The sequence below is a fragment of the Anser anser genome, assembly GCF_964211835.1.
Source record: "Anser anser genome assembly, chromosome: 1".
NCBI lineage: Eukaryota > Metazoa > Chordata > Aves > Anseriformes > Anatidae > Anser > Anser anser.
Window position 1 is genome coordinate 155088757 of NC_139720.1, and position 25589 is coordinate 155114345.

Consider the following 25589-nt stretch of genomic DNA (forward strand, 5'->3'; position numbering starts at 1 on the left):
AGCTTTTGTGAATGCCATTGTTAGAACAGTGCATGATACTGCAAGAGCTATTAGGAAGCTACTTCTTGGAAATGAATGATAGCACAAATCACAGAGAAGCCTTAGTTTTCGTACATCCATTAAATACATGCCATTTTCAACTTGCTACTACTTGCACCTCCCGTAACAATTATTCTCAATTTCTTTTCATCTGTCCCATAAAAAATGATTGCTTCTGCTTTACTTAATCCTCCACTTACATCAACCCTATTGTTCGCTTCCTTCCCTTTCATCTTCTCCACATTAATTCCCCACATCGCTTTTGATCTAGCTTTTTGTTTCCTTTTTCCCCCTACAGATTCTTCCTGATGAAGAATTTACAGCCGTAATGTTCATCTGACGTGCATGGTGATATTTTATCGATTCGCTACTCTGTCTGTTAGTTTTGTATAATGAATAGCATTACACAAAACACAAGATGGGTTGCCTATGCCTATATATGCGATCTTAAAAATCAATTTAACTGACCTTAAAAATGCTCCATTTTGTTGGTAAATATTCATATTTAATTATAATTGGAGTAGCATATGCAAGGAGCAGCCAGAGAAAACAAACATTTCCTCCTCACAGTCCAAAGAATTCCCCTCTGCCATAGTGGCAAGCCAAATTAATAGAATAATTGCAATTTTCACTGCTGTTAAATAAGAAATAGAAAACCTCTCCAGGAGCTGTTCTGTGTTGCTGTAATAGATGCTCACAGAAACATACTAACGTTTGTCGTTATTCATGCCCCTGCAGAAGGGATGGTCTTTTAGAACTGGAAAGACAGCAAAAAGTAGAGCAGCTAGGGTTAGTTGATATAAACTATAAACTGTATTTTAAATACACGTTATATTTAGTTTTTAAGGGAAAAAAAGGTATTTAGTTTAGTCAATTCTTAAAACTTAATGCTGAACCCCAGTACAGAAGCCTCTCAGAAGGTGATTTTACTTACCATACTACACTTCCCTTACCATAACACCATATAACCTAAGCTAAATTTTGTGCTTACTCAGTTGTGTCAAAACCAGTCACTGGATAAAATCTCTGAGCAGTCCCAGGGGTAGAAACTAGAGCCAAGGCCTAGTTCCTCCAGCCTCACAGCAGATCTGCAACGATGTTCCTCCTCGAGCCTCTGGTCCTCTACACATCAGCAGAGCTTCAGCTGCAGAAGTGCTTTGCTCCCCTCCCACCACACAACACAGGCAGAAGAGAAGCAGCTGTGTCTTTTACTGACCTCGAGGCTAGCAGCATTTGTCAGTCTAGAGGTGGCACTGCCAGTGTGGGCTCTTCAATGGACACAAGCGCAGAAACGCACGACTCACCAAGCAGGAAAATGATACCTAGGGAAGGTTCTGGGAACTCTAGGCACGTAGAAGTACCAACACTCTACACAGTTTTACTGGGGGAAAAAAAAATGCTCTGACGCGTGTCAGACACCTTAAAGGTTAATCCTAGGTTCTGATGATGGCACTCTGGAAATTAAAGGTCAATATACTATTTGCATGCAATACTATGTTCTACTGTGGACCCAGGCTGATTCTTTGGTATGCATGGTGAACAATTTGTGGTATTTATTGTTATACAGTTGTGTAAGCTTACAGAAAAACTGGACAAGTTTAGAGAACTAAGTTCAACATCCTCACTCTTTGCTCACCCCTGATATCTGGCTGGGGACATCCAAATGCTCCTTCTTTAAGGAAAAATGGAAACTACTTCACTAGGAAAAAGAATCCAAAATCCAGGTTTTAGTTGTCTTCATTTTTCTTTTACCTGCTAGGGTTATTTTCACAGAAACAGAGCCTTTGCACTTAGCCATATTCTTTACCTGTTGAGGTGTCTAACCTGAAATTGCTAAGAATGGAGGAAGTGGCAACTGAAACAAAAAATTCTGCTAGATATCTGTAATAACTAATCATTGGAGGGAGGAAATACAAGACCTGAGACATGGTATTTTTTTTCCTACAGAGAACATTATTTTCAGATTTTTTTTCCTTGAAGAGTTTGTCAAACACTATTATCATCTATTACTAATACAAGCAAGTGATCTGGACACTAGACAAGTGTAAAACAAAGAGACGGTCCCTCTCCTCCATAAATTAAGCTTTTTCCACAACATGAGCATGAATACTTAATGTCTGTACAAGAAAATGACTTGGCAGGAATAACATTTGGTGTGATAAACACAGGCCACAGTACAGCTGTTGCCTAACCTGTAAGCCAGAAGCATTGTAATGGAAAACCGTTTGGGGAAGGACTGGAAGAGGAGAAGAGGGTAGCTTTGTAATGAGTAAGTTGGAATAACATCTCGTGCTTTTCTAGTCAATAGATGTTAGACATGGACATGCTGGAGGGCCAACCAAGGTGATGAAGGGACTGGAGCAGCTCTCCTATAAGGAGAGGCTGAGAGAGATGGGACTGTTCAGCCTGGGAAAGAGGAGGGTCAGGGGGATCTCATCAACGTCTATGAAAACCTGAACAGACGGTGCGAAGAAGATGGAGCCAGGCTCTCTTCAGTGGTGCCCAGTGCCAGGACAAGAGGCAATGGGCACAGTCTGGCACCCAGGAGGCTCCCTCTGAGCACCAGGCAGCACTTCTGTGCTGTGCGGGTGTCAGAGCACTGGCACAGGTTGCCCTGAGAGGCTGTGGGGTCTCCTCCTTGGAGATCTTCAAAAACTGCCTGGACATGGGCAACCTGCTCTGGGTGGCCCTTCTTATGGAAGGGGTTGGAACAGATGACTTCTAGAAGTCCATTTCAACCTCAATCATTCTGTGATCCTTTGAATGGAAAACTTTAGTATCCCTGAACTGTTAATTTTTGTTAAGAAACAATAAATAAAAATCCTTCAGTGTAGAAAACTGAAGCTGGAAAAAAAAAGCCTATTTTTTCTGCTATTAAGAAAACCCAAAACGCAAGAAAACCTTTTCTGTCTTCCCACCTACACCCATTTTCAAAGCAATCATACTCAATTACTGCCAGCTACGAAGACTGACACATACACACCTCTGACAGTTCACAGGTAAATTATCTAGGAAAGGTCAAAACATCTAGAACAATCACCAAGACCAGCTGTCAAAGCCTTAAACATAATGAAATGCTAAAATTCTATCACTGAATCTCTTATAAGCATACAATGAGGACACGATAAAGCAAAACATACATATTTTCTGTTCGAATTTTCTAATCAGTCTCAAAAAAAAACCCGGCACATTCCTGAATAATAATTCTATGAAAACAGAATTCAGACGAGCTCATACTGTGACAGCACATCCCATGAGCTAGAACACCTATCGTTTGGGTGTGCTGTTAGATCCTATCCTCTACAATGAATGAACTCTACTTTGTCTACAGAAGTAGTTTAAAACATGATTTTTTTTTTTTTTTAAGTTAAGGAAGAGCTCCATTTTTGCATCACAGTACCTATTGACTAAAAGAATAATGAAAGCTTGTTAACATACATATAAAATGTAATTACCTGCCTGTGCAGTGATCTTCCCCGTGGGGAGTTTCCTTGTTATAACCACAACAAAGGTGGTGTCTAATCATAGCCATGGCAAGTAGGAGTGGGAGAAATGAATATTCAGAATTAAATGATTAACGAAGAGAAACTCTCAGAATCCCTTGCACATTACAAACTTTCTATCCAAGAAGCTGCCAGTTATGGCATTAAGTTTACAGGTCTTCTGTTTGTTTACTGATAATTTCAATATTTGATCACTTTGTATATCTCTTTATAGGAATCTCATATCTTTCTGTCAAGGAAGTGGAGACTGTTCAGACAGAATTAGCTTTGATGCTGTTAAGAGTGAGATCCTGGGCATTGATATTTTCTGATATAAAGAATTGCAGCCATTTCACAATGGAAACTTTTGATACATTTTTCCTCTGCACAGCCAGATAATGTAAAACAAAGAGAGATCCGTCTTTTCAAATTCTCTGATCCTTTTCAAGGTATCAAGCCATTACGCTACTTGCTTCTTAAAAAAATCACAATATAGATACTTTAGTATTACAGTTCATATCAAATGTGCCATTTTCTTCTTCTTCACACATTTTGTTTCCAGACAAAAGACGACAGAACTGTCTTATAAGTGATAAAAACTGAAGATACTTTTGCTATAGACACATTCTGTATCTCTACCCTTGCTGAAGGCATTAACTGTGTTAATAAAGCTCAAAACTGCCAAATCCTCCTTACCATTATGTTATGTAGAAAGGAATCTTATGTCTTCAGAAGCAGAGGAATACTGAATAAAGCAGCTCAGCTAGGCAGAAAATAGAGGTTTGAAGTACCTTATTTACATTCCACCTGTTAAACCTAGTTGTGAACTGGGAGAACGTCAAGATGGAGCCACAGCAATAGGAATCCTGGTTTCACCACTTCAGCCTTTGCTGCAACTTTGACAGGTAAGGAAATAGGGACTATTTGGAATTAGATTTATATATATTTGGATCGATTAAAGTCTGCATGTCAAACCACACATCACTGAAAGCTCCATTTCTTGTTGTGATTTTTTTTTCCTTGAGGTACATCCATCTTTATTATAACCCTACAAAGGAAACCTATGTTTTATTCAGTTTGCTCATCACAGGACCTGCACAGCCAAACGCTCCTGAACTCCAACTTGCATCAACAGGTATCAGCTGGGAACTAAGTTATAGCAGGTTAGTTGCACTTCAAGTTTAAGCAGCCAAACGACTCGAGTAGTTTTAGGAGAAAATGTGTGGGTCTTAAGAGTTTTTGTCAGAATTAAAGCAATGAAAAGGACAGTAAAGAAATAGTGCCTCTACTGTCTAAGAATAAATTTTTACTCTATTTCCCAAATCTCCTGTTAGAAATAAAACTCATTTCTTTCTTTTTGACAGTAACTTTGACAGTTACAATACCACTTGAAGTGAAGGAGTCTGCCAGCCCTCTGAACACCTGCAAACAGAGCTCTCCAGCTATTGTCAGGCTTCCAAAGGCTTACGGTTTGCCTCAATGCAGCCACAACACAGCTCTCGTCCCCTTAATCCAGCTTCTCAAGGCAAAGTTCATTTGCCTGGGAGATCTGCATGCTTTTGGTGTGAATAGTTCATAGACAAAGATTCTCCATGAGAAGGTACTGTATGTGCTTTCCTTAAATAATATGACTGTGCCGTTTACACAGATGCTGCTGCTGTGTCATTGACCGTGTTAAGAACATACTTTTCCTTAAAAAAAAAAAAAGTTTCTGAGACACAGTAATGATAGCGTGGTGGTCTTTCAACTCAAACCAGGTAAAGCTCCCTTTCTGATCCAGTATGAACCATGCTCTCTGTATAGGGTTGCCTGCTGGCAGGCTCCCTAACATAAAAAGCTAGCAGCTGTTGTTACAGATTCGCTATGGTTTCAGCCCAAGATGACAAAGAGAATCTCGAATAAACTCATTAATAAGAAAGCTGGAAGAAGAAAAGGAGGAATTTTCAACTCACACCTACTCTGAACCTTTTTCTTCCTGTTCCCTGGCCTCAAGCCAGCTCAGACAGGGGGTGTCTAAAGCGGCGCGCTTCACAAACAACAGGGTCTTTGCATTCAGGCATGCAGGGAGATGTATGGATGCTGACACTGGGCAAACAGACACTGGCCACCACCAAAAGAGCTGTTTTGGTGACTGAGGAAGAACCTCAGTATTTTAATTGGCTTCCTCTTCAATTGCCCCTTTGGAAACTTCAGGAGTCTGGGTAGAACAGAAAAAAGATGGCAGCTCAGGCACCCTTTAACTAAGGCAGATCTTGTACGTACTTTTTGATACGGAATTGTCAATATTTTCCATAACTTCGCATGCTGAAGCACTTTGGAAAAAATAGCTCATTTCTGAGGAGAGAAGCCTTGGGCAGGCTTTTCGTACAAATGCTTCTGACCTGGGAAATAGCAGGGAGAAGAGAAAGACCAGTATCCTTAGTATCCTTTCACCAATCAGAAACCAATGACCAATTAAAAGAACATTTAAGTACCTTCTCATGCAATTAAACCATGGGTTCTCTATTTCTGGTAAAATTGGCAACAAAACTAAGAAGCTGCACGTACCATAAAGTCTCAGTTACGGAGCAAGAATTTTAGAGCTCTCCATGACCTTAATAAGCTTTGTTTCGTTGCATCAGAATCCTGATAACTTCTGTCAATAGTACACACCCGTAAAAGCCCTATCATACAGCACAACGCAGAACGATTTAACAAAACTGTAATATCAACCTTAAATTTATGAAAGCAAAACGGGAAAAAAAATACAGAATTTTGTGTGTTTGCTATATCCCTAGTGTTGTCAGAAAATAATTCTTTGAAAGAAATATTCCAACCACTATTACTAGTCCAACAAGTATTTCTTAGCTTTGGATGCATGTTGTAAAACTGGAGATTATCCCTTCTGTTTTTAAATACAGATGCCTTACAATGGGACGAGCAGAAAAAAAACATCCTAATTTTCCACAGAAGACTCTGCTCAGGAGAAGGTTTCTGTACAAGTTAAAGGACAGCATGCAACTCATGGCAGAATTCCTACAGCACTCAAACTCAAGGTTATCAAAACCCAAGAGACTGTTTACACAAAACATATTTCCTTAGAAAGGCCAAAAAGTGCAACCAGGGAAAGGAAGAAAGAAAAGAATGCAAAAAAAAACACAGTTCTCCCTGAGTGAGAGATTTAGCATACTATAAAACAGTAATAATGTTGTGCTTTTTAAATAATGTACTAAAATATGACTAAATAGGATGCATAAATTTATAGAAATGCACACATTTACACACACACAAAATTTCAAGATAAATAGAAGTCCATATATCCATGTAAAAATCATATGAGAAGCATCAACGTACTATACTGGGAAAAACAGAACAAACTCTGCCTCATTCCTTTCAAATCGCATAATGCCTTTATCATGAGCAAAAATTTAAATGACTTAATATTTAAAAAGAAACCAGACAGTTCCATCATGCCAGAAGAATCCCACTCTACATAAGACGTGATTTCTTCAAATCAAATGGTATAAGCCAAGATGCCTACTTGCACAGGTAAAGACCATCCACAAAAATGTGCACTACAAACCCACATAGCAGCTCTATGTAGAACTCTTCTTGTGTATTTGCTTTTGCAGGAAATAATTAATATACTCTTCATACTTAATAGTTATGTGAAAAGCTTCATAATCGAAAGGCTTTAGCTCCGTATTTACAATGTCCTTAAAACTGGGAATAGACATTTTTTCTTTGTTAACTCTCCCTTAAATTAACTGCTTTTAAAAGGAAGTTTAATAGAGTTAAATTACTGTTTATTTTTATCCTTTTGGCTTAAGCCAAACAAATATTTAAATCCTTCAGTGGCAGAGGATAACAGACTTATGCAGGGTATTGGCATTATGGGAATCATTGATAGCATAAAGGGCAATGTGGAGGAAAATATCAAGACACCTGTTGGGGAAGATGACAAATAGCATTAAAAGCTGGCAAACTCAGCTGGAGATAAAGGGTACCTTACAGGTGAAAGGCTCAGACATCTCTTCTCTTCCCAATGTTAATTAATCTTCTACGTGCTTTGCACAGGTTGGTTTTTAATGCCATTACTTAACAACAACAAAAAAATTAACGTAGCAAGATACACTCACAGATTATCTCAGTTCATGAAGCTGTATCTAAATTTTCATGTCCCCAAAGTTTCCCATACTTTTTATTTGCTCTTCAGACATTTCTTAGGCATGAGACCAAATCGCAAAATTTGCGCTGAGCTTTCTTTCATTACTGGCACCAATGACAGGCACCACTGACACACGTTCGGATCTGGAACAATGTCATCCAGTTCAAATGCAACACAATGTTGACTTGATTAACAAAAAAAATCCAATAGTTTAATTGAAAAATCCACCAAAATATTTGAAATGGATTAAAGCAATTCATGAATTAATATTTTAAAGAGCTTGTTAGGCATAAATGAGAGAGTAAATACGACATACTTTATTAGATTTCGAAGAAATAATAGAACACGCCAGACTGTACTGTGTTTAATTTTGTTCTACAGGAGATGTGGAACATATCCTTTAAGATTCTTATTTTAAGTACTAAAATATACTGGTAACTAGGAAAGCATAAAACAGAGATGAAGTATAACACAGAAGACTAAATAAGAATTTATACTCTGAAGTCATTTCATCTGTTAATCATTCCAAGTACTTGTACCAGAGGTAAACCTGCTAAAATGATAACCTGACGGACATCATTACAAAATTACATATGAAAAATAAAAATAAAATAAAATAAAATAAACTTGCATATAAACACAGAAAGAGCTAGGAAAATTCAGTAAAGCAGATTAAGAGTTCCAAATGACTCAAAAATGCCAAAGTTGTAACATCAAACGTCCTTCCTACTACCATTTTGAAAATAATTTCCCACCTATTCTGGAAAACATTACTAATGCTGAACTTTCTGCGGCACACCCTTAGCTATTGAAACAGCTTCTGTTGGGAATGCAGGTTCAGGAGGGAGTTGTTCAACACATTCAGAAGATCACACTCAGTAATGCTCCTAAAAGCATTTATTCTTAAGGCCATCTAGCACTTCAGCACTTGTTTCAAGCACATTTTTTACAAAGCAAAACCACATATTGTGAATGGGATTTACAACAAATTGCAATAAAATAAGCAATGGGTATTTGTATTCCGCAGGGTGAGCCTGAGCAACTTTAAATCACCTTTTGTTCAGTTTGGATTGCTGATGTATCTCACATCATGGGCCAAAGTGATTTGATCACACCATGGACTTTATCTGGGTGGACTGACAGATGGATTGATCTTGACAGACAATGCCCATCCCTTAGGTCCTTTCCCCTCCACACATATTAATTCACCTACTGCAGAAAGTTTTCTTTGCTGACGCCACAAAGCTGTGTAAGGGAGAGGGTCTGTTTCTCTGTTTTATCTTAGGATTTGCTGCTCTCTTGTTCAAGGGCATCATATTCTGGCTGGTTTTGTTCTTGGTCTGTAACTGCTAAAGAAGGGAGGCCCAGGCTCTCAGTTTCCTAGGATTTAGATACTCCATCTCTATCAATTTCTTCATTAAAAAGCTAGCCTTCATTCTACCTTACTGCCCGTTATGCTGATTGGCCACAGTGTAGCATTTCTTTGAGAGTTTAGATTTAAAAATTAACATAAAAGATCCTGCATTACTCAAAAATATGTTATAAATTAACAATACGCAAACCCCACCACCATCGAAATAAAGATGCCAGTTTAAACATACACATTTTTCATTAAATTATTTCCCTCCTCCCCTATCCACTATGAGAAGATATCAAATTAAACCGGGACAAACCGCGCATACAAGCTAGTCTGCTAGCGTGGAACAGCTGGGCTGCCCCAACAGTGACAAAGAGGTCACTCTGTGAAAATACACAGTGATTACGGCAATAAAGGAAACAGCTGATGGAGGTTAGATGGTGGAAACAAGAGGGCAGCCACAACAGAACGACAAGGTTGGAATGAAGACAGAAGGAGCATGGGAGGAGCAGGGGAAGAGCCTGCCAAGAGGCATGGGTTTGGGACGCAGAGCTACAGCACGAGGGGGAAGGAAAGAGCCTTAGTGCCGAAGTTGTCTGACACTTCACATCATCACACTGTTTTCAGGTTCTTACAACTTGGGTGAGCTCTGACAATTTGGCCATTTAGAAATAATTTTAGAAAGGGCAAATTTCAGAGTGCAACTATTATAAAATGCAGCTATTTCTGCTGTGGAACAAAGATAAATTTTTGGCCACATTACTAAATTCCACTGACTTTTCTATGAAAGGTTGCAGCATCTCCTTTATGATTTAGAACAGACTTGAAAATCTGCCTGAGAAGTGAAATTGTTGGAGTGCACCTGTATTGCCCTCATGGAAACTTTGGATGAGTTCTGTGGATTTCAAAAAACAAATCGTATCCATTTGTAGACCACCACACTTCACAGCTGTATTTCTAAAGGAAACTGAATTTAGCACATACCAATGTAGGGCTGAACATGGCTTCCTCAGAAGCTTAACTTTTGAATTGCAGAATACCAGCTTAAGTATAAAACTCAAAATATATCACCTCTGTGGTTTCAGTGCTTGCTCTTGCCAGGTCTGAGCATCAGAGGAAGAAGAAACAGTACAAACAACGCACAAGCAACAAAAGCTTACCACTGAGGGTACAGTGACTGAAGAATGCAGACTGGAACAAAGATTGGAAGTGTCATTGAAGGATGCACAGAAAAGATGGAGAGAAAAATTAAGAGCAAGTAGTATGGTGAGGGGGACTCACTGAGCAAGAAGGCTACGGATAGAGAAAGGAAATGGAAGTGGTAACAAATACAAGAAACCAAATTCAAAGAACGGAAGAGACAGAAGCATGGACTGACTGCAAGGAAGGAGTTCGAAATATAGGATGAAGGAAGAGAGAGAATAATCTAAAGACTGAGAGTGATCTCAGAAAAAGAACTAACTGGATAAATAGTAAGGGAAAGGAAAGGGGACAAGTAAAAACAACACCAAGGCCCTGGGAAAGGAAAATGGAAATGGGGACTTCTGAGGATAAAAGCCTGGAGGCCAGGGGAGCAGGGCACAGCTACGCGGGATGAGGTCCTGTAGAAAAGAACCAAGACTGATTGCTAAGTGACGTGGAAGTTCAGAGGGGAGACTCAGACTGGCCAGGCAATGAGCGTAAACCAGGCGAGGAGACTGAGGGATGGCAACTGGGACCAGCCAAAACAAAGAGACACACTGGGAAAAGGCAGGACTGGTAATGGATCCAACCCAGATAATGAGTCCTCTGAGTATCAGCATTACATTGCAAAGTAAATTGGGGACAAAAAATGAGGAAGAACTATCACATAAGAGCATAGGGATCTACTTCTCTCTCACACATATACACGTGTAGTCCCAAAGCACACAGTCTCTAAATTGAGACACAACTTTATGTAAATATGAATATCAAGACCAAAAATTTGAGATGCTAAGCACTACATGGCTTCATCTCCTTTGCTTACATATTTTAAACAGATTCAAATGCTGTGGGGACGTATTACTGAACAATACTCATTAATGAAACTATTCTCCATATTGCTCATCAGGTAGCCTTACTACACACTAATCAAGCCTTAGTCCACAGACCGAAGTATTGCTTTCTTCAACATACTTTCTAGCCCTCCCTTAGCACGATACTTCACTCTTTCACGTTAGAGAAATATCAGTTTATTTTCACCATGTCCCCATCATTTCACACCATCTAGTAGAGGTGAGACATCAACAGATTATAGTTTTAAAAGACCCTACTAAATATACGATGCACATGTGAGACCTGATGCTTCAGAGTACTTCTTGTTACAGCTTTAAATGTTCTGATACCACTGATTTCCCAAGTGGCTGCAAATATTCAGCTATGACTGACTCTTGTGTGAGGCTTGAGGCCCAGAGCATACAAAACTGACTGCATTTAGAAAGTATGGTTTCAAAGATTTGGCTAGATTCTCTGAAAAACTTTGAGAGAGGCAGGGATAGAAGTCAGCATACAGCCTCCTTAACCATAAGATTGACCTCTCTCTCCTTACACTCCCCTCATTCATTGCCTCCCTACATTTCCACAACAAATGAAACAAAGGTCTATAGACAACAGTCCCCATCCCTACGCAGACTATGGAAAATGCAGAAAGCTGGCCGATATAATATACTCAACAGTGAAGGGATTCTGCATTCAGTCACACACCTGACATCTGGCGTTCCTTAAATCTAAGTGATTTTGGAACTGCAACAACAATCCTTGCAATAAAGACTGGTGCATATAATATTACCTGAAATAATACATCATTCTGGGTTTATGGAGCTATGGGTCTATTTGTTTTTCAGTTGATTTTGGTTCATTCTATGTCCTTGAGATCTGTACATTTTCTCTGGAAAATGGCAGTGGATTAAGGCTATTAAAGTCAGTTCCCTTTTTATTCTCTATATGAGCCAGACAGCGGTGCAGTTCATTTTCAGTATTTTAAAATTACTTTCCTCCTCCTGCAATGAGAGTCACCTTGTTCTCTTTCTTAAGCCTTTCGACAAATCGGTACTTTAGCCTGATCCCTGAAGGAAAGGGGCAATGACTGGGTGAGGCCAGCAGCAGCAGAAGTATTGCAGTGAGAGCTGCCAAGCAGACATGCAATTCTGCAGTAGTTACTGACGTGGGCAAGTAGCAGGGACCAAGACATAAGCCTGTAGGCCAGCCAGGTCCACTAATGCCACGTTGCTTACAGCCTACCACATTACCCAAGACATTTTGTAGCTACCTGAGCATCCAGTGCTGCTGCATCTTGGGTTTCTTCAGGCATCTAAGAGACACTCTCCTCTCATATCAGTGTGTCCTAGGTGCCACCATCTGAGACAGGCCTGCCCATTCTTTGATAAGGAAGAGAAGGCAGTGAACGGCAATCACCAGAGGGAAAAACAGCTCAGCTACATTGCAGGGGAGAAGAATAATGCAGCCAACTGAATCAGTCTGCTTCTGCAAACTGATTCCCCTTAGTCTAAAGGACACCGTGACCACAGAGCAGCCAGGAACACGCACAGGCATCTGTCACCTTGCCCTCCTTCCACTCATTTTCCTTCAGCATCCACCCACAGCACTATCTGAATAGTCTACACGGATCAAGCAGACACTTATCGCTACAGCTTTCATCATATTGCTTGTTGTAAAGGTGTCGTGACATGGCACATCACAGTGTCGCACTGGTGACATATAAATGATAAACAGGACTGCTATTCACTGATGAGCCTGATCATTTGTACACCTCTAATCTCCATTTTCCCCTGCAGCCCCGGTTCCCTGGTTTTATTAAAACACTCTGTTTGCATTCAGATCTTCCTAGAAGGAGCCGAATCGCCAGACATACAGCTGTCCCACCAGTCTCGTACAGCAAGATCCATTCCACAGATCTCCGACTCCTACCAATAGCCAACACTGATACCGAATGAACTCTCAGGAACAAAGCTATGTTTTCTTAATAATAACAGTTGTATAAACATAAGGTCTTCTCAGTTAAAGGGAAACCAACATCAAAAAGCAGTAAAACATGGAACCCTAAACCCTTCTTTCTTTGAAGAAACACGTTTGAAGCGAGGTGTTTCTAGTTATGGGTGAATGAAATGAGAATTCAGCTGCAACAAACGGACATCCAGTCCGTATGAAAGACTAATTAGATCCATCTGAGAAGCTGTGTCTAAAACTGCTTCACATATTTCAAAGGAAAGCTCTTCTAGTCTATCTTTTGAGAAGACTACATCAAAACATTTAGTCACAGCTGACGCACATCTATCCACTACAGCAGCATTATTTTTCATAAGCCATAAAAGCTACATTAAAGTAATGTTAATAATCTGCCTTACTTAAAAATTAAATTAAAGGGGGAAAAAAGCAGCAAAGAAATTTAGAGCTAAGAAAGCAGCTCAAAGCAGCAACGACCCTATAGTTCCCCCCTCTGCCAAAGAATCAAGAGATCCCAAAGTAGAGTGTCATACCGAATATTAAATGTGCTGAGATTTGCTAAGAGAACAGAATTAAAGATGAAACACCATTCAGGAGCTGCAGAGTTAACTATGGCTTTTGTGGTAAAAAGCCAAGCTCTTAACATCACATTAGCATGCTTTTAAATGTATCTACTGCTACAGCTGAGCCAGCAGGAGGAGCTCACAACATTTTTTGATCTATTCATTCTACAAAATTTGGGGAGGGGGTTGGGAAGTTGGAGGGGGTTTTTGAGGGTGGGGAGGAATTGGTTGGGTTTTTTCCTTTCCAGTTACGTTGGATGTGAAATCAATGGTAAAGAAAAAAATCCAACGTATGCTCATGTAAGCATTGCTTTTAGAAACTAGAAAATAATTGTATGAATATTTTGGTGCAGGATCTGAAGCGTGCATGGCACACAAATGAATTGAGGACATTACTGGTACCCCAAGGAGCTTTCAGTCTTACACCAGAAGACCACAGCAGGACAGCAAAGGTGGCTGTTATGCCAGAAATAAGACCTTCTGAAAAAAGAAAATTGTTTGATACTGCTCTGTACTGTTACAGACATTTAATTTCTATTTTACTGTTTGCTGAAATTCCTGGGATCGTTGGATCATGACCCATAGCAGAACTTACTGTCCGTTTTCATATCACAGGATCTCATGATATGAAGCCATCTCTGTAGGTAAAACTCAAGACGCAGACAATCTTCATTAGATAATTTAGAAGTAACCACTGAAAAACCTAGCTCCTTTTCTGCCTTCTAAGACCTATGCTTTAAAATAATGAAAAGAAGCCTGATTCTGAGACAAGGAAAATAAATATTCAAACTGACCACACTTCCTTTTAAAGTATTTTGCTTCCTAACTTTTCTTACTTTTTGTTGCATTCCCTTTTCAAGCATTCCTTGTAGCCTACATACAAGTGCCAGACCATATGTTGCTATGAGTTTTACAGAACTATGAATCATCAGAAACCTGAGTATACCACAGAACTATTATAAGCAAGCTATTACACTGCCCTGATACAGAGAGGAGAGCGTATTATTAAAGCTACAAAATGAGTTCATTACTTTTCGTGTTATTTTTAGTTCTCAACACTGTGGATATTTTCTTTATATGCCTATGAAGTACCGTATGAATAAACTAGTAAGAGATATACAAACAAATCCACACCAATCTCTCTTTACAAAGCAAATATGCACATATTGTACCAGTCCCTTACATATACTTGTTGTTAAACTGGCGTGTTATTTAAGAAAATATGCAACCCAGATACTCTGTGTTTCTCATTTTGCTTAGTACACAAACACTCCTAATACAAGCACAGACAAATATTACACAAGTACTCTTAATATTTACCTAAGATTTTTTACCTCCAGCTTACCTAACGCTGCTCATGATTCATGAACAATGTGTCCCAGCATCTCAGGGAGATGCTCGGAGAGACTCAATTCAGCAGAGTGGAAATGCATACCAGAAACACCGAGTTCACAACAAGATACCAAGGCCAAGGCTACTTTCATTTAAAAAACACAATGTCAGCATCCGCAGGAATATACCAATTAAAGCACCTGCCCCACAGAGTCAGAACGCGAGGTTCAGGGCTCTCCTCAGATTGAAGGGTTCAAGCCCGCAGCTTCTCCCCCAGGAGAAACTGTCCCCACACATCAGAACAGGATGTGCAATCTCTACCCTTCCTGGAGAAATCTGCCACTGTGCAGAAAGGAATGTAGGATCCATAAAGCCACAGAGCCAGCCAACAAGTATTAATGTAGCCCAGGAATAACGGCAGCGTTTTGCAAGGGTGGAAATCAGGGGTTTTGGTCTTGCTACAGTGTTATCTTATGCATACCTCATTAAAATGCCACTATACAAACCATTTAAGTCTTAGAAACAACAAAAAAAATGCTTTGGATTTGAACCTGAAATAAAAGAGGGATAAAAACTGGTGGCAGAATCTAGATTAAGCTGTTCACATTACACTACATGCCGGTGATCAAGGAGAAATCCTTAGGATTTTTTTTAAATGGTTCAAGTATGTCCAAAAGTGAATGGCTAGTCAGCATGAAAAAGAAAAGACCAGCTAAGCTGGGGGAATACTGGGGGAAAAGTGAAGTGTGCATTCCCTTCATTCTTGTCTTCTATACACAAAATGGTGGGAGGGCAGAGGTGAACAAAAGTTGGTCAAAGTAGCACCCCAAAAGTGGACTCCACCTTTTCTAAGCCCTTTTCCCTAAACCATGTCCAATTTTCTTCAGTTAATGAAAACCTCAGACAACATGCTGTTGAACAAAGTACTGTAATGCGAAAGATCAGGAAATCAATTTATTGTTCTTCCAAGCTGAATTACAGTGCATACTTTTAGGCATAATATAAGCAGGAATATATGTAGCTAAGAAATGCCAAGCTGCATTAGATATTAGTATGTTTTACTGTCTGGGGAAGAAGGAATTACTTTTCTACACTTTTTAAGCAGATTAAATAAGGGTATGAATGACAGGACAGCAACCCTGAAATGTGAATATAATGGTACGGTTTTATAGATCTACAAATGAAACAAAGTTAACTACACAGTGCAAGCAACAGGTAGGTAAAAGAAATCATCTAATTAATGTCAAGAGATATGCTTTGCTAAATAGTTTCATTATCTATGCTACTTGTTAAATAGTCCATTAGATTAAATTCACTAATTTTATTTTAAATTTGAGTCCAAACAGTCTACCTGAACTATGATGAGCAACCTCTGGCACTCAGGACACTATTCTGCATTATATTAAATGCTATGCAAAACCAGCAGTGGCAGAATAGTACATCTATCATAAAATATTTTCCTTAACTCCTGACTAAGCAACAACCTATAGAACTTAGTAATGACAAGTTTTGTTCACACAACTGCACGTGTATTGCAAAGGAGAATATATGTGCTATTGCACAAGTACAATGCAAACTACTCTGAAAAAGACAGGAAAAGTGTTCTGCTTATAGCTTTAAGGATCATGCAACTGATCTGCCCCCTACACTTGTGCCTTTACTTCTACACTTTCCCTTCATTCAGGCTAACACAGGATGTCAGAATAAAAGTATATTTTATTCCATGCATGTAACAATATAACACATATGACATTCCATTACATGATGATATATATTTATAAGTAGTACAACAGCAAAGTCTTCATTTACTTCTGTTGGGGATATATCTTAACATATATTTTCTGGCTACCTCTCCTTACTACTTGAATTCTTACAGGTATTTGCATTTCATTCTTATGGACACAGCTCTCACATTTCTTTTATATGACCAATTAGTTGCATGTTATTACGTGCCTGAAGCATACCAGAAGTGTAAAATACTAGTAGTAATAATTCTGGTATTTTATTGATTCTTTTAAAAAGGTCATTAATTTTATACTGATAGAGCTGGAAAACATTCTTCTTCTGCATGGACTACTGGAAAGATGGAAGAGAATATGCACTGGATTATGATCCTTCTCCATTCACATTTGTATTTAATGAATTAAATATGGATTAAGTTTGCTTACAGCAACTTTCTTTATCATTGCTCTGATTTTACATTATACCACTCCTTTTTATACTTGATGCCTTGCATATTTCAGCTACATCTAGCTTGACTCTGGGGTAAGTTGGACTTGATGATCCTTATGGGTCACTTCCAACTCGGGATATTCTACGATTCTATGATTGTATGATATTCCTTCTCATGCATTTTTCCTCCTTGAAGAGAATTTATAAAACAGAGACAATATTTCGTAAAGTAATTTTTAAATCAACTTACCTCTCAGCCATAAAATTTGCAGCACATGAATACATCAGAATTCTTCTACTTAAGTGTATATTATATTTCAATTTGAAATGAAAGTTTAATCATAACTAGATAATGTGAATTCACTAATTTAAAGCATACAAATAACTAGTTAACTACTCTATGCTAATGATACAGGATGCATTCAAATAATGACTAATGCCTTAGATCTGTACTTTCATACTTTCATTTATATACTACATAATAGGTTTTCTTTTTAAAATATTAAAAGGTACACAAGACAATTTCCCACCTACACAGATATCTAATAAATTCTTTACTTCCTGTGGAAAAAAGATATGGAAAAAAACCACATTCATTTTCCCTGAAAACAAATTTAAACATTCATTAATCAATTTTTCATTTGGCAGAATAACCATCACAAAATTTCCAGAGAGATTTCATGTCAGTATTATATTTACTTGTTCTTAAATTTGAATTTAGGAAGCGATCCAATATTTTGTGAAAATGGTAGCCCATTCCAGTCGTAATCTAAAAAAAAAGTAATTAAGCTTTCTCTAGTCCTCTTATTCAGTTTGACCTATTTGGGCCCCTTTGGAAACATATCAAATTTCCATTTTCTCAAAGTAACTTCTGAACTATTTCACCTTATGCTTTTTCTTTTTTTTTTTTTTGAAAAAATAAACAACTTTCATTCACCACAACTCCAGTGATAAGAAGCTACTTTATAAGTGAAAACATCTGGAAATTCTTTGTCAACTGAACAGACTGGGAGATGAATCCAACTGGTCTGGGAAGGTATGCATCTACTACTGAACTGAAGAACCCTAAGCGAAAGGGCTGAGAAAGGGCTGTTTTTAAACACAAAAAAGAATGACAACAATTACTTGCAGAGAAATCATGCAAATCAGCAATAACGAATTCTCAGGACAGAGGATTCCTCTTCTATAACAGAGGATCAGAAAATGGACTATGCCAAAACGGTTTTCAAGAATGCAGTTTACTGCATAAAATATAGCCACAAATTCCTCGTTGAATCCCTCATATCTTTTTGTATGTCCTCATCCTACACATAGATCAATGAACTTCAAACAAAAAGAATCGTGTCTATCACCTGAAGTGCAATTACTTACTGCTTGTATTTACATTTCAGCTTTTGGATTCATCCATGGCTTTTGTGAAAGCAGAGAGTTGTAGCCAAAAAAATCATGACGACCATCCATCCCTTTTCTACCACCCCCTCTGCCCAAAAGATACTAAATCAAACCATTCTTTAGTTGTCTAATTTGGGTAACATTTTTAACAGAGAAATACAACTGAAGAATATTGAAGGAAGGAAAGAAGGCGGGTTATAGCAGTGAAAAGATTGTACTGGGTCAAGTAATTATTTATCTTTCACTCCTGTTTATCACCAAACCCTTTACTTTGTAATGGGAAAATGACACAGTGGTGGATCCAATAAATTGAACTGCATTATTGGATTCCTGGTCCAAAATATTTATGATCTCCCTTGCTTAGGCAAGCAAGAGTTCTAAACTCTCATTTATATTGCACATTTTAATGGTATTAACTTTATTGAATGACCGTTCACTACATGAAATTAGAATCATAGAATGGTTTGGGTTGGAAGGCACTTTGAAGATCATCTAGATCCAACCCCTCTGCCACGGGCAGGACACCTCCCACCAGACCAAGTTGCCCAAAGCCCCATCCAGCCTGGCCTTGAACACCTCCAGGGATGGGGCATCCACAGCTTCTCTGGGCAGCCTGTGCCAGTGCCTCACCACCCTCACAGTGAAGAATTTCCTCTTAATATACGATCTAAATGTACCCTTTATAAGTTTAAAGCCATTACTCCTTGTCCTATCGCTACACTCCCTGACAAAGAGTCCCTCCCCAGTTTTCCTGTAGGCCCCCTTTAGGTACTGGAAGGCCACTATAAGGTCTCCCCGGAGCCTTCACTTCTTCAGGCTGATCAACCCCAGCTCCCTCACCTTTTCTTTATAGCAGAGGTGCTCCAGTCCTCTGAGCATCCTTGTGGCCCTCCTCTGGACTCACCAACAGATCCACATCCTTCTTGTGCTGAGGGGCCCCCAAAGCTGATCGCAGCACTCCAGTTGGGGTCTCATGAGAGCAGAGGGGGAGAATCACCTCCCTTGACCTGATGGCCATGCTTCTTTTGATGCAGCCCAGGATACGGTCGGCTTTCTGGGCTTCAAGTGCACCTGGCCAGCTCACATTGAGCTTCTCACCCACCAACACCCCCAGGTCCTTCTCCACAGGACTACTCTCAATCCGTTCTCCACCCAGCCTGTATAGTTTTGCTCGTCACGAGCAAAACTATATTATGTCTTTGTATCAATAAAATCAGATAATAAAGACACTTCATAGACAGACTGACAAATGTCTTTGTATTGATAAAATTGGATAACAAAAACACTTCATAGACAGACTGACAATAGAAAAGGAAAGATGAAAAAGGTTCCTGTCTGAATTTCGAATAAAAAAAGAGGTTCCAGAGTTTGGTGAAAGGATGCTTCTGGGCTGTTTGTTGCTCTTTTACATTAGTCTTAGGTAAAAGAGGGTATTCTTCCCTCTTTCTATTTTAGTAGTAATCTTATTCTCTGGTCTTTTTAGTAGTAATCTTGATCTTTAGTAATAATCTTGATGAAAGGAAAAGATTTGAGTTTAAGAAGAATACTGACCAAAGACTGTCCTCCAAAAGCTTAATTAGATATATAGATATGACAAGCAGTTAGTTAATGAGGATTCTTCTAGCAATTAATACATAGGAGAAGTAACACAGGAAAAAGAATAAGTGATACATTTACATGAATTTAGCTAGAGAGTTCTTGCTATGAAACAAAGCAGATCTCAAAGTTGCTAAATTTTAATTCTCAAGTCAGATTATTAGAAGCTTTTAATTGCTAAATTGTTTGCTGTTATGTTGATAGAGTGTCACCAGAAACAACTGCCTGATATTGAAAATACTAGGACAATAATTCTATACAAATTTAAGTATTAGCATATAAGTTGCTGGCTTCATAATAACAATAGAATTACTTCTATTATTTAAAAATATCAAATTAGGATTCACAAAAGCTTTTAGTCTCTATTGGAAACAAGAAAACTAATTTGTTGTTGTTTTCACTACTTCAAGCAAACAATATTGCTCACACTTGACCACTTATTGTTTAAGTCCTTCGGTTTGGGGAAGCAAGGCCTCTAAAGTGCCCTAAAATCAGCCCGCATCAAAGACCTTTGTTACAAATAAAGCAGTTGAAAACAGATGGTTCCAGAACTCGAAATCCTGAAAAATAAAGAGCAGCAAAGAGCAGTTAACACTGCACAATTCATTAAGATTCTCCTGATAAAGGAAGAAAACCGCAGATGACCCATGGACCGGGATGCTGCCGAATGATCTGCTCGCAAACAGCAGGAACCACGGAGAAGCCTGCTGCTCACACTCCCTACGCAGAGAGCAAAGCACTGCACACTGTGAGGTGGTGAGGTTTCAGCTGGTGAGGGTAGAAGAGTTAAGGAAAAAAGAAAGGAGTCACTGCTGGAAAGGTCCCAGTGGTAAACAAAGTAAATCAGAAAGCGAACACTGCTGCTGCAAGGCACAGTTTGCAGCAGGAGCAAACTTCTGAAGGGGAATGCGAAGGTGGCCCTCCCACTGGGCTCTCGAACTGCTCCATGGATTCAGCTACCTTTGTCGCAAGCCACAAGGGGACACAGCCCACAAAGTCAGAAGCCCGTGTCACACCAACTTCATGGCGAAAAGCAAACACAGAAGTTCAAAAAGTGAGGCTTGCATTTTCAACAGCGAAGTTAATAAAGGTGGCTTTGAGTCTTCCTTTTTTTTTTTTTTAGTATGTTATACCTCCTAATCAGAAACAAGATTTCTCATTCCTAGTCTTTGACTTTTCTTAAGCCAATTACTTTTCTATTTTAAAGTTTTGAATTATATCAGAGAAGATTTTTGACTGTGCTTCATGTGCTCCATTTTCTTGTCTGCAGCACAATCCCATTAGAACCTCAGCAAAAAAAGAAATATTAATAAAGAATAGCAAGTTGTCTATTTGTCCAGTAACAAGGAAAAATAACTGTAACTGAACAATCTTGGGATTCAAAGATAGTTACCTGCTTTGTAAAAACCCAAGCTTAGGAGTTATTTTTAATACTTGATGCCTTAAGGTTCAAGTGACATAGACTATATGGTCATCATGAAATCCACCTACTGTGATTAATTTCACCAGCTAAGGAATTTCCCAGGTACAAACAAGTAAGGAAATCTCTCTTCCCAAGCTTGGTAAAGAGGCTGGGTTAGGGTAGAACCAAAACACAAATGCTTCTGTCTCCAGTCCCTTTGTCCCAAACTTTTGGCCACCCAGCCTACGCTACTTCACACCCATACTCTTCCACCCCGTTGCTTTTCTACCCCTTCACCTGTGATGTTATGGGGTGCAGAGCGCCCCAGGAGCGCTCCTGTCTCATAACCTAACAGTGAGAGGTGAAACCACGAGGACCCTGCAGGGCTGCAAGGAGATGAGCAGGACATTTGCAGGCCTGTTGCTCCCCCCCGGGCCCTGGTGGGAATCCTGCGGAGCATTGCTTGCCCACAGCAACTTTTCTACTAGAGAAAAGCAGCAAAGGGGGGGCCCAAATGACTTTGAAAGATAAAGGAATTTACAAAAGCAAACAAAGAAAAGTAACTATTCACTAGTGCCTTGTCCATTAATGCCAGACCACTTGATTATATTGGAGGTGTTACAGTTTGAATAACAAACTGAACCATTTGCGATCAGACTCCAAATATGCCGTGTTAAAATGGGCTTACATTTAGGTAGGAATGATTCACTGTATGTTAATAATTGTTAGCAGCAATAACATTACATTTTCATCGTCTTTTCTCAGAGTTAGCACATCTTGGACAGACACAATGCAGCTTACATCCGCTGCTCAGGAATCTAGGACTGACTCATATATGAGCTTGTCTTTCCAGTTACCTTCAAAATCAATAGCAACAAAAGCAGAGAAGAATGCTTAGGCCTCCTCTGCCTGCAAACTTTCCTTAGTTTGACTTAAAAATTACCTTTACTAAATTTAACCAAGCAAGTATTAGCTAGAGCCTAGGTATCTAAATGAAATAGAAGTAAATCGCTCAAAAATATGTGTGTGTGCAATCCCCATAACAAGCAACAGCCACCTTCTACCTTCCTCATAGCCACAGACAGCTCCAGGCTGACTGCTGTTAGATAGAGACATGGTGACAAAAAGGTGGAAAGGTTGGGGGCAATGACTGTTCCTAGGAAGGGCTATCTGCCACACAAACCAGTGCCAGTCTAAACTGGGCTGAAATCTGGCAGGGATGTTTTGTCGTCTAAACAATGGGTCGTATTCAAGTTCACAGGATACCTAGGACATTTTATAAATTTAATTAATTCAGTAAAAAGCTGTGTGCAGATACAGCCTTAGCTCCCAAAGCACAACTCCACATGTGGGGTGAGTGTCACAGCCATGGAGCAATGCTACGTGCTATGCACTGAGTAAAAAGTTGCATTCTAGATCTTCCATAATTCTTTCTAAGAGGAATCAACATGACAGCTAAAATGAACTCCATATTTCAGACTTCAAGTAGTATATTTGCAAGACAGAATTTTAAAAGGTGCTGACTACAAGTGCTGATCTTGTCCACATCATTTCTTTCTGTGCGCCTATGATGCATGTGGACAGAAAGTGTTCCTGGTCTCTACTCACACTTTTCTCTCACAGTCACCAGGAGTGTGTGTGAAATACAATGTGACAGAGATAGAGGTAGTGTTAAAAAAGAAATTTAAGTGAAAATAACCACCTAAAAACGTAACTGACTTAAATTGTCATTTAAATATCCTTTTTCAAAAAAAAAAATCTTGTGATTTTGAACATCACGACTATAAAAATATCACGGAGCAGATGTTGCAGAACATTCCTCAGTAAAGACTGGCAAGAAGAGTAAACAGCTGTCAGAGGCAGACAAAGACACCTGAGGTTCCTCACAGTCCTGTATTTCAACGATTCTAAGAAAAACTGACTTCTTCAGACTCCTTTGAAAATTTCTGCCTAGGAGTCAACAGATATTATGCAAGTCAGCTGTCTATTTTTAAAAATCTGTTTGATTATGAAATTACCATTAATGGACTTAAGAAGTAATTCTCTCTATATATCTACTGTCTCAATACAATTCAACCAGCTTGCATCTTAGCTTTGATCTACTGAACAGCTGAACTACTGAACACAGCATTACCATTGTTCTGTTGTCATGCTCTCTCTTTCCACCTTTCATGTCAACAATATTAAGTGTTTAAGTAATTATCTTAAAATATTTGTAAAACAGTAGTTAATACATATGCATCTGAAGTGATCTGGGCATATCTTGAAATACTGGCATTTTACTATGCCTGCATGCAGTTTTACCACTGAGGTGCTGAATAATTCCATTCCAATATGATTATATATTCAACTTGCTCAGTTCTTTGATTTGTTTTTTTAATCACTAACTTAAGCTAATGTAATGTTTCTCAACATTGCAGTTATTTTCTTGCTCTTAAATATTTACAATGGAAGCATAAGGCCTCACTTCCAAACACGACACAAAACAGGGTTGTTAATTAGAAAAGTAATTTAAGAAACAAGTGGATACAAAAATGTTCCACAGACACAGGAAGACAAAAATCTTTGTACACTAGTACTATTTAATTAACATAACGAGTCTTGTTTTGTAATTCACGGTTATGTCTACTAAAGACAAAGCAAACAGCCAGTTTGGTCACTGAACAGATAGAGAATTGCAGTAGGAGTCAAGGATAACGTATATTGTTCCAATGCAACAAATTTCTTGGAAAATGAGCAGAACTTACAGAAAATGATGAGCCATCCTTTGAAACTTCAACAGGGTAAATTCCATCTCCTAGATGCACAGAAAGCTCCCAGCTACTTCTCTTTGATTTAGCAATAGGAATTCTAAAAAAGAAACAGACAGAAGAAGAATTTTTAACAGAGATTTCATGCTTCTCCCATTTTAACCAGAAGCGCTTTCCTCATAGGATGGTCATGAAGGATATAAAACATCATTAATCTATAGACACAGTTGGAGATCATACTTGAAAAAAATATTGGATACATTTTTCTGTCAAATGGTGTATGAGGAGAAAATACACTCTAATTTCTTTCTAGACTTGCCTTGACACACTGGGTATGCTGATAGAGTTATAGGAGGCTCTTGAATACAGCCAGCACTCACTACAGAATTAGTTCAAACAGGATGAAAAGCAGATGAGAAAGTGGGTTGGCAGAAGAATAGCAACAGCAATAGCTGCAGCATTCTTTCTAAGGGCAAAATATAATCACTATTCCCTTCATCTCATCCTCAGTAAACCTTAATTAAAATCCAATTAGACACAAAAGATTCAGCCAAACCATTAATACACATAATTTTATAATTAATGTACATTTTAACAGCATTTCATCCACAGAGTCCTTCAAGCAAACAGAAAAATAAAGGTGTATCACAACCCATGTGCAGCATTATACCTATTCCTGCAGCAGTCTGTGGCTGCATCAGTTATCAGGTAATACAAGAACCATGAACCTTTTCAACTTCAGGTTAAAGAAGCTCACCTGGCATCGAGGGAATCAGACCTGAAATATCATTCTTGCTAATTCAGGGTGAAATAAGTAATTGCCAGATATTTTATTTAAAATGTATAACTTTGTTTTTTTTCCCTCATCCTAGCTTCCAAAGTCTCTTCAACTTTGTACTTCAACTCCGTACTTACTACAACTTACTACCCTACCCTATTTCAGTGCAGCCTTCAATCTCTTAAAACATGGAAATACATTTTTCTGGATTGTGTCACACGCAGTCTGCTGAGGATTCAGGTGCCCAGTGAACCACATCTCACCCAAAGGAAGCGCTCAGCTTGTCTATTGAATCAACAGGGAGAAGCACCTGAGAGACCTCCAGAGGCCACAGGAGGAGAAGCTTTCTGCCTAAGGCAAGGACAACACACTGGCTTGCTAAGGATTTAGGCATTTCCTTTAAGAAGGTTGGGTTTTTTAAACTTCTAAAATCGAGGCAAATACACATTCAGGTAGCTAATCAGGCAAAGAGTTTCCAAAAATTGTGCTTTGCAACATGACCGAAAAGAGGAAAAGTGAAACATTAAATGTACTAGCTAAAATAATAGATACATTTATCATTAGTCCAAGCCAAGTAGAGTTTACACCAACTTTCACC

The 25589-nt window shown here is 38.8% G+C and overlaps 1 protein-coding gene across 5 annotated transcripts in view; it reads right to left on the reverse strand.

Moving 5' to 3' along the window:
• Positions 1-25589, reverse strand: part of PCCA (propionyl-CoA carboxylase subunit alpha) — a 284839-nt gene that overhangs the window by 86225 nt on the left and 173025 nt on the right. For all 5 annotated transcript variants that reach the window (XM_083820666.1, XM_083820667.1, XM_083820668.1 and 2 more), the window contains one exon: positions 24211-24313. In XM_083820666.1, the coding sequence (XP_083676792.1) occupies positions 24211-24313 (103 nt within the window). The remainder of the gene's footprint in view (positions 1-24210; positions 24314-25589) is intronic.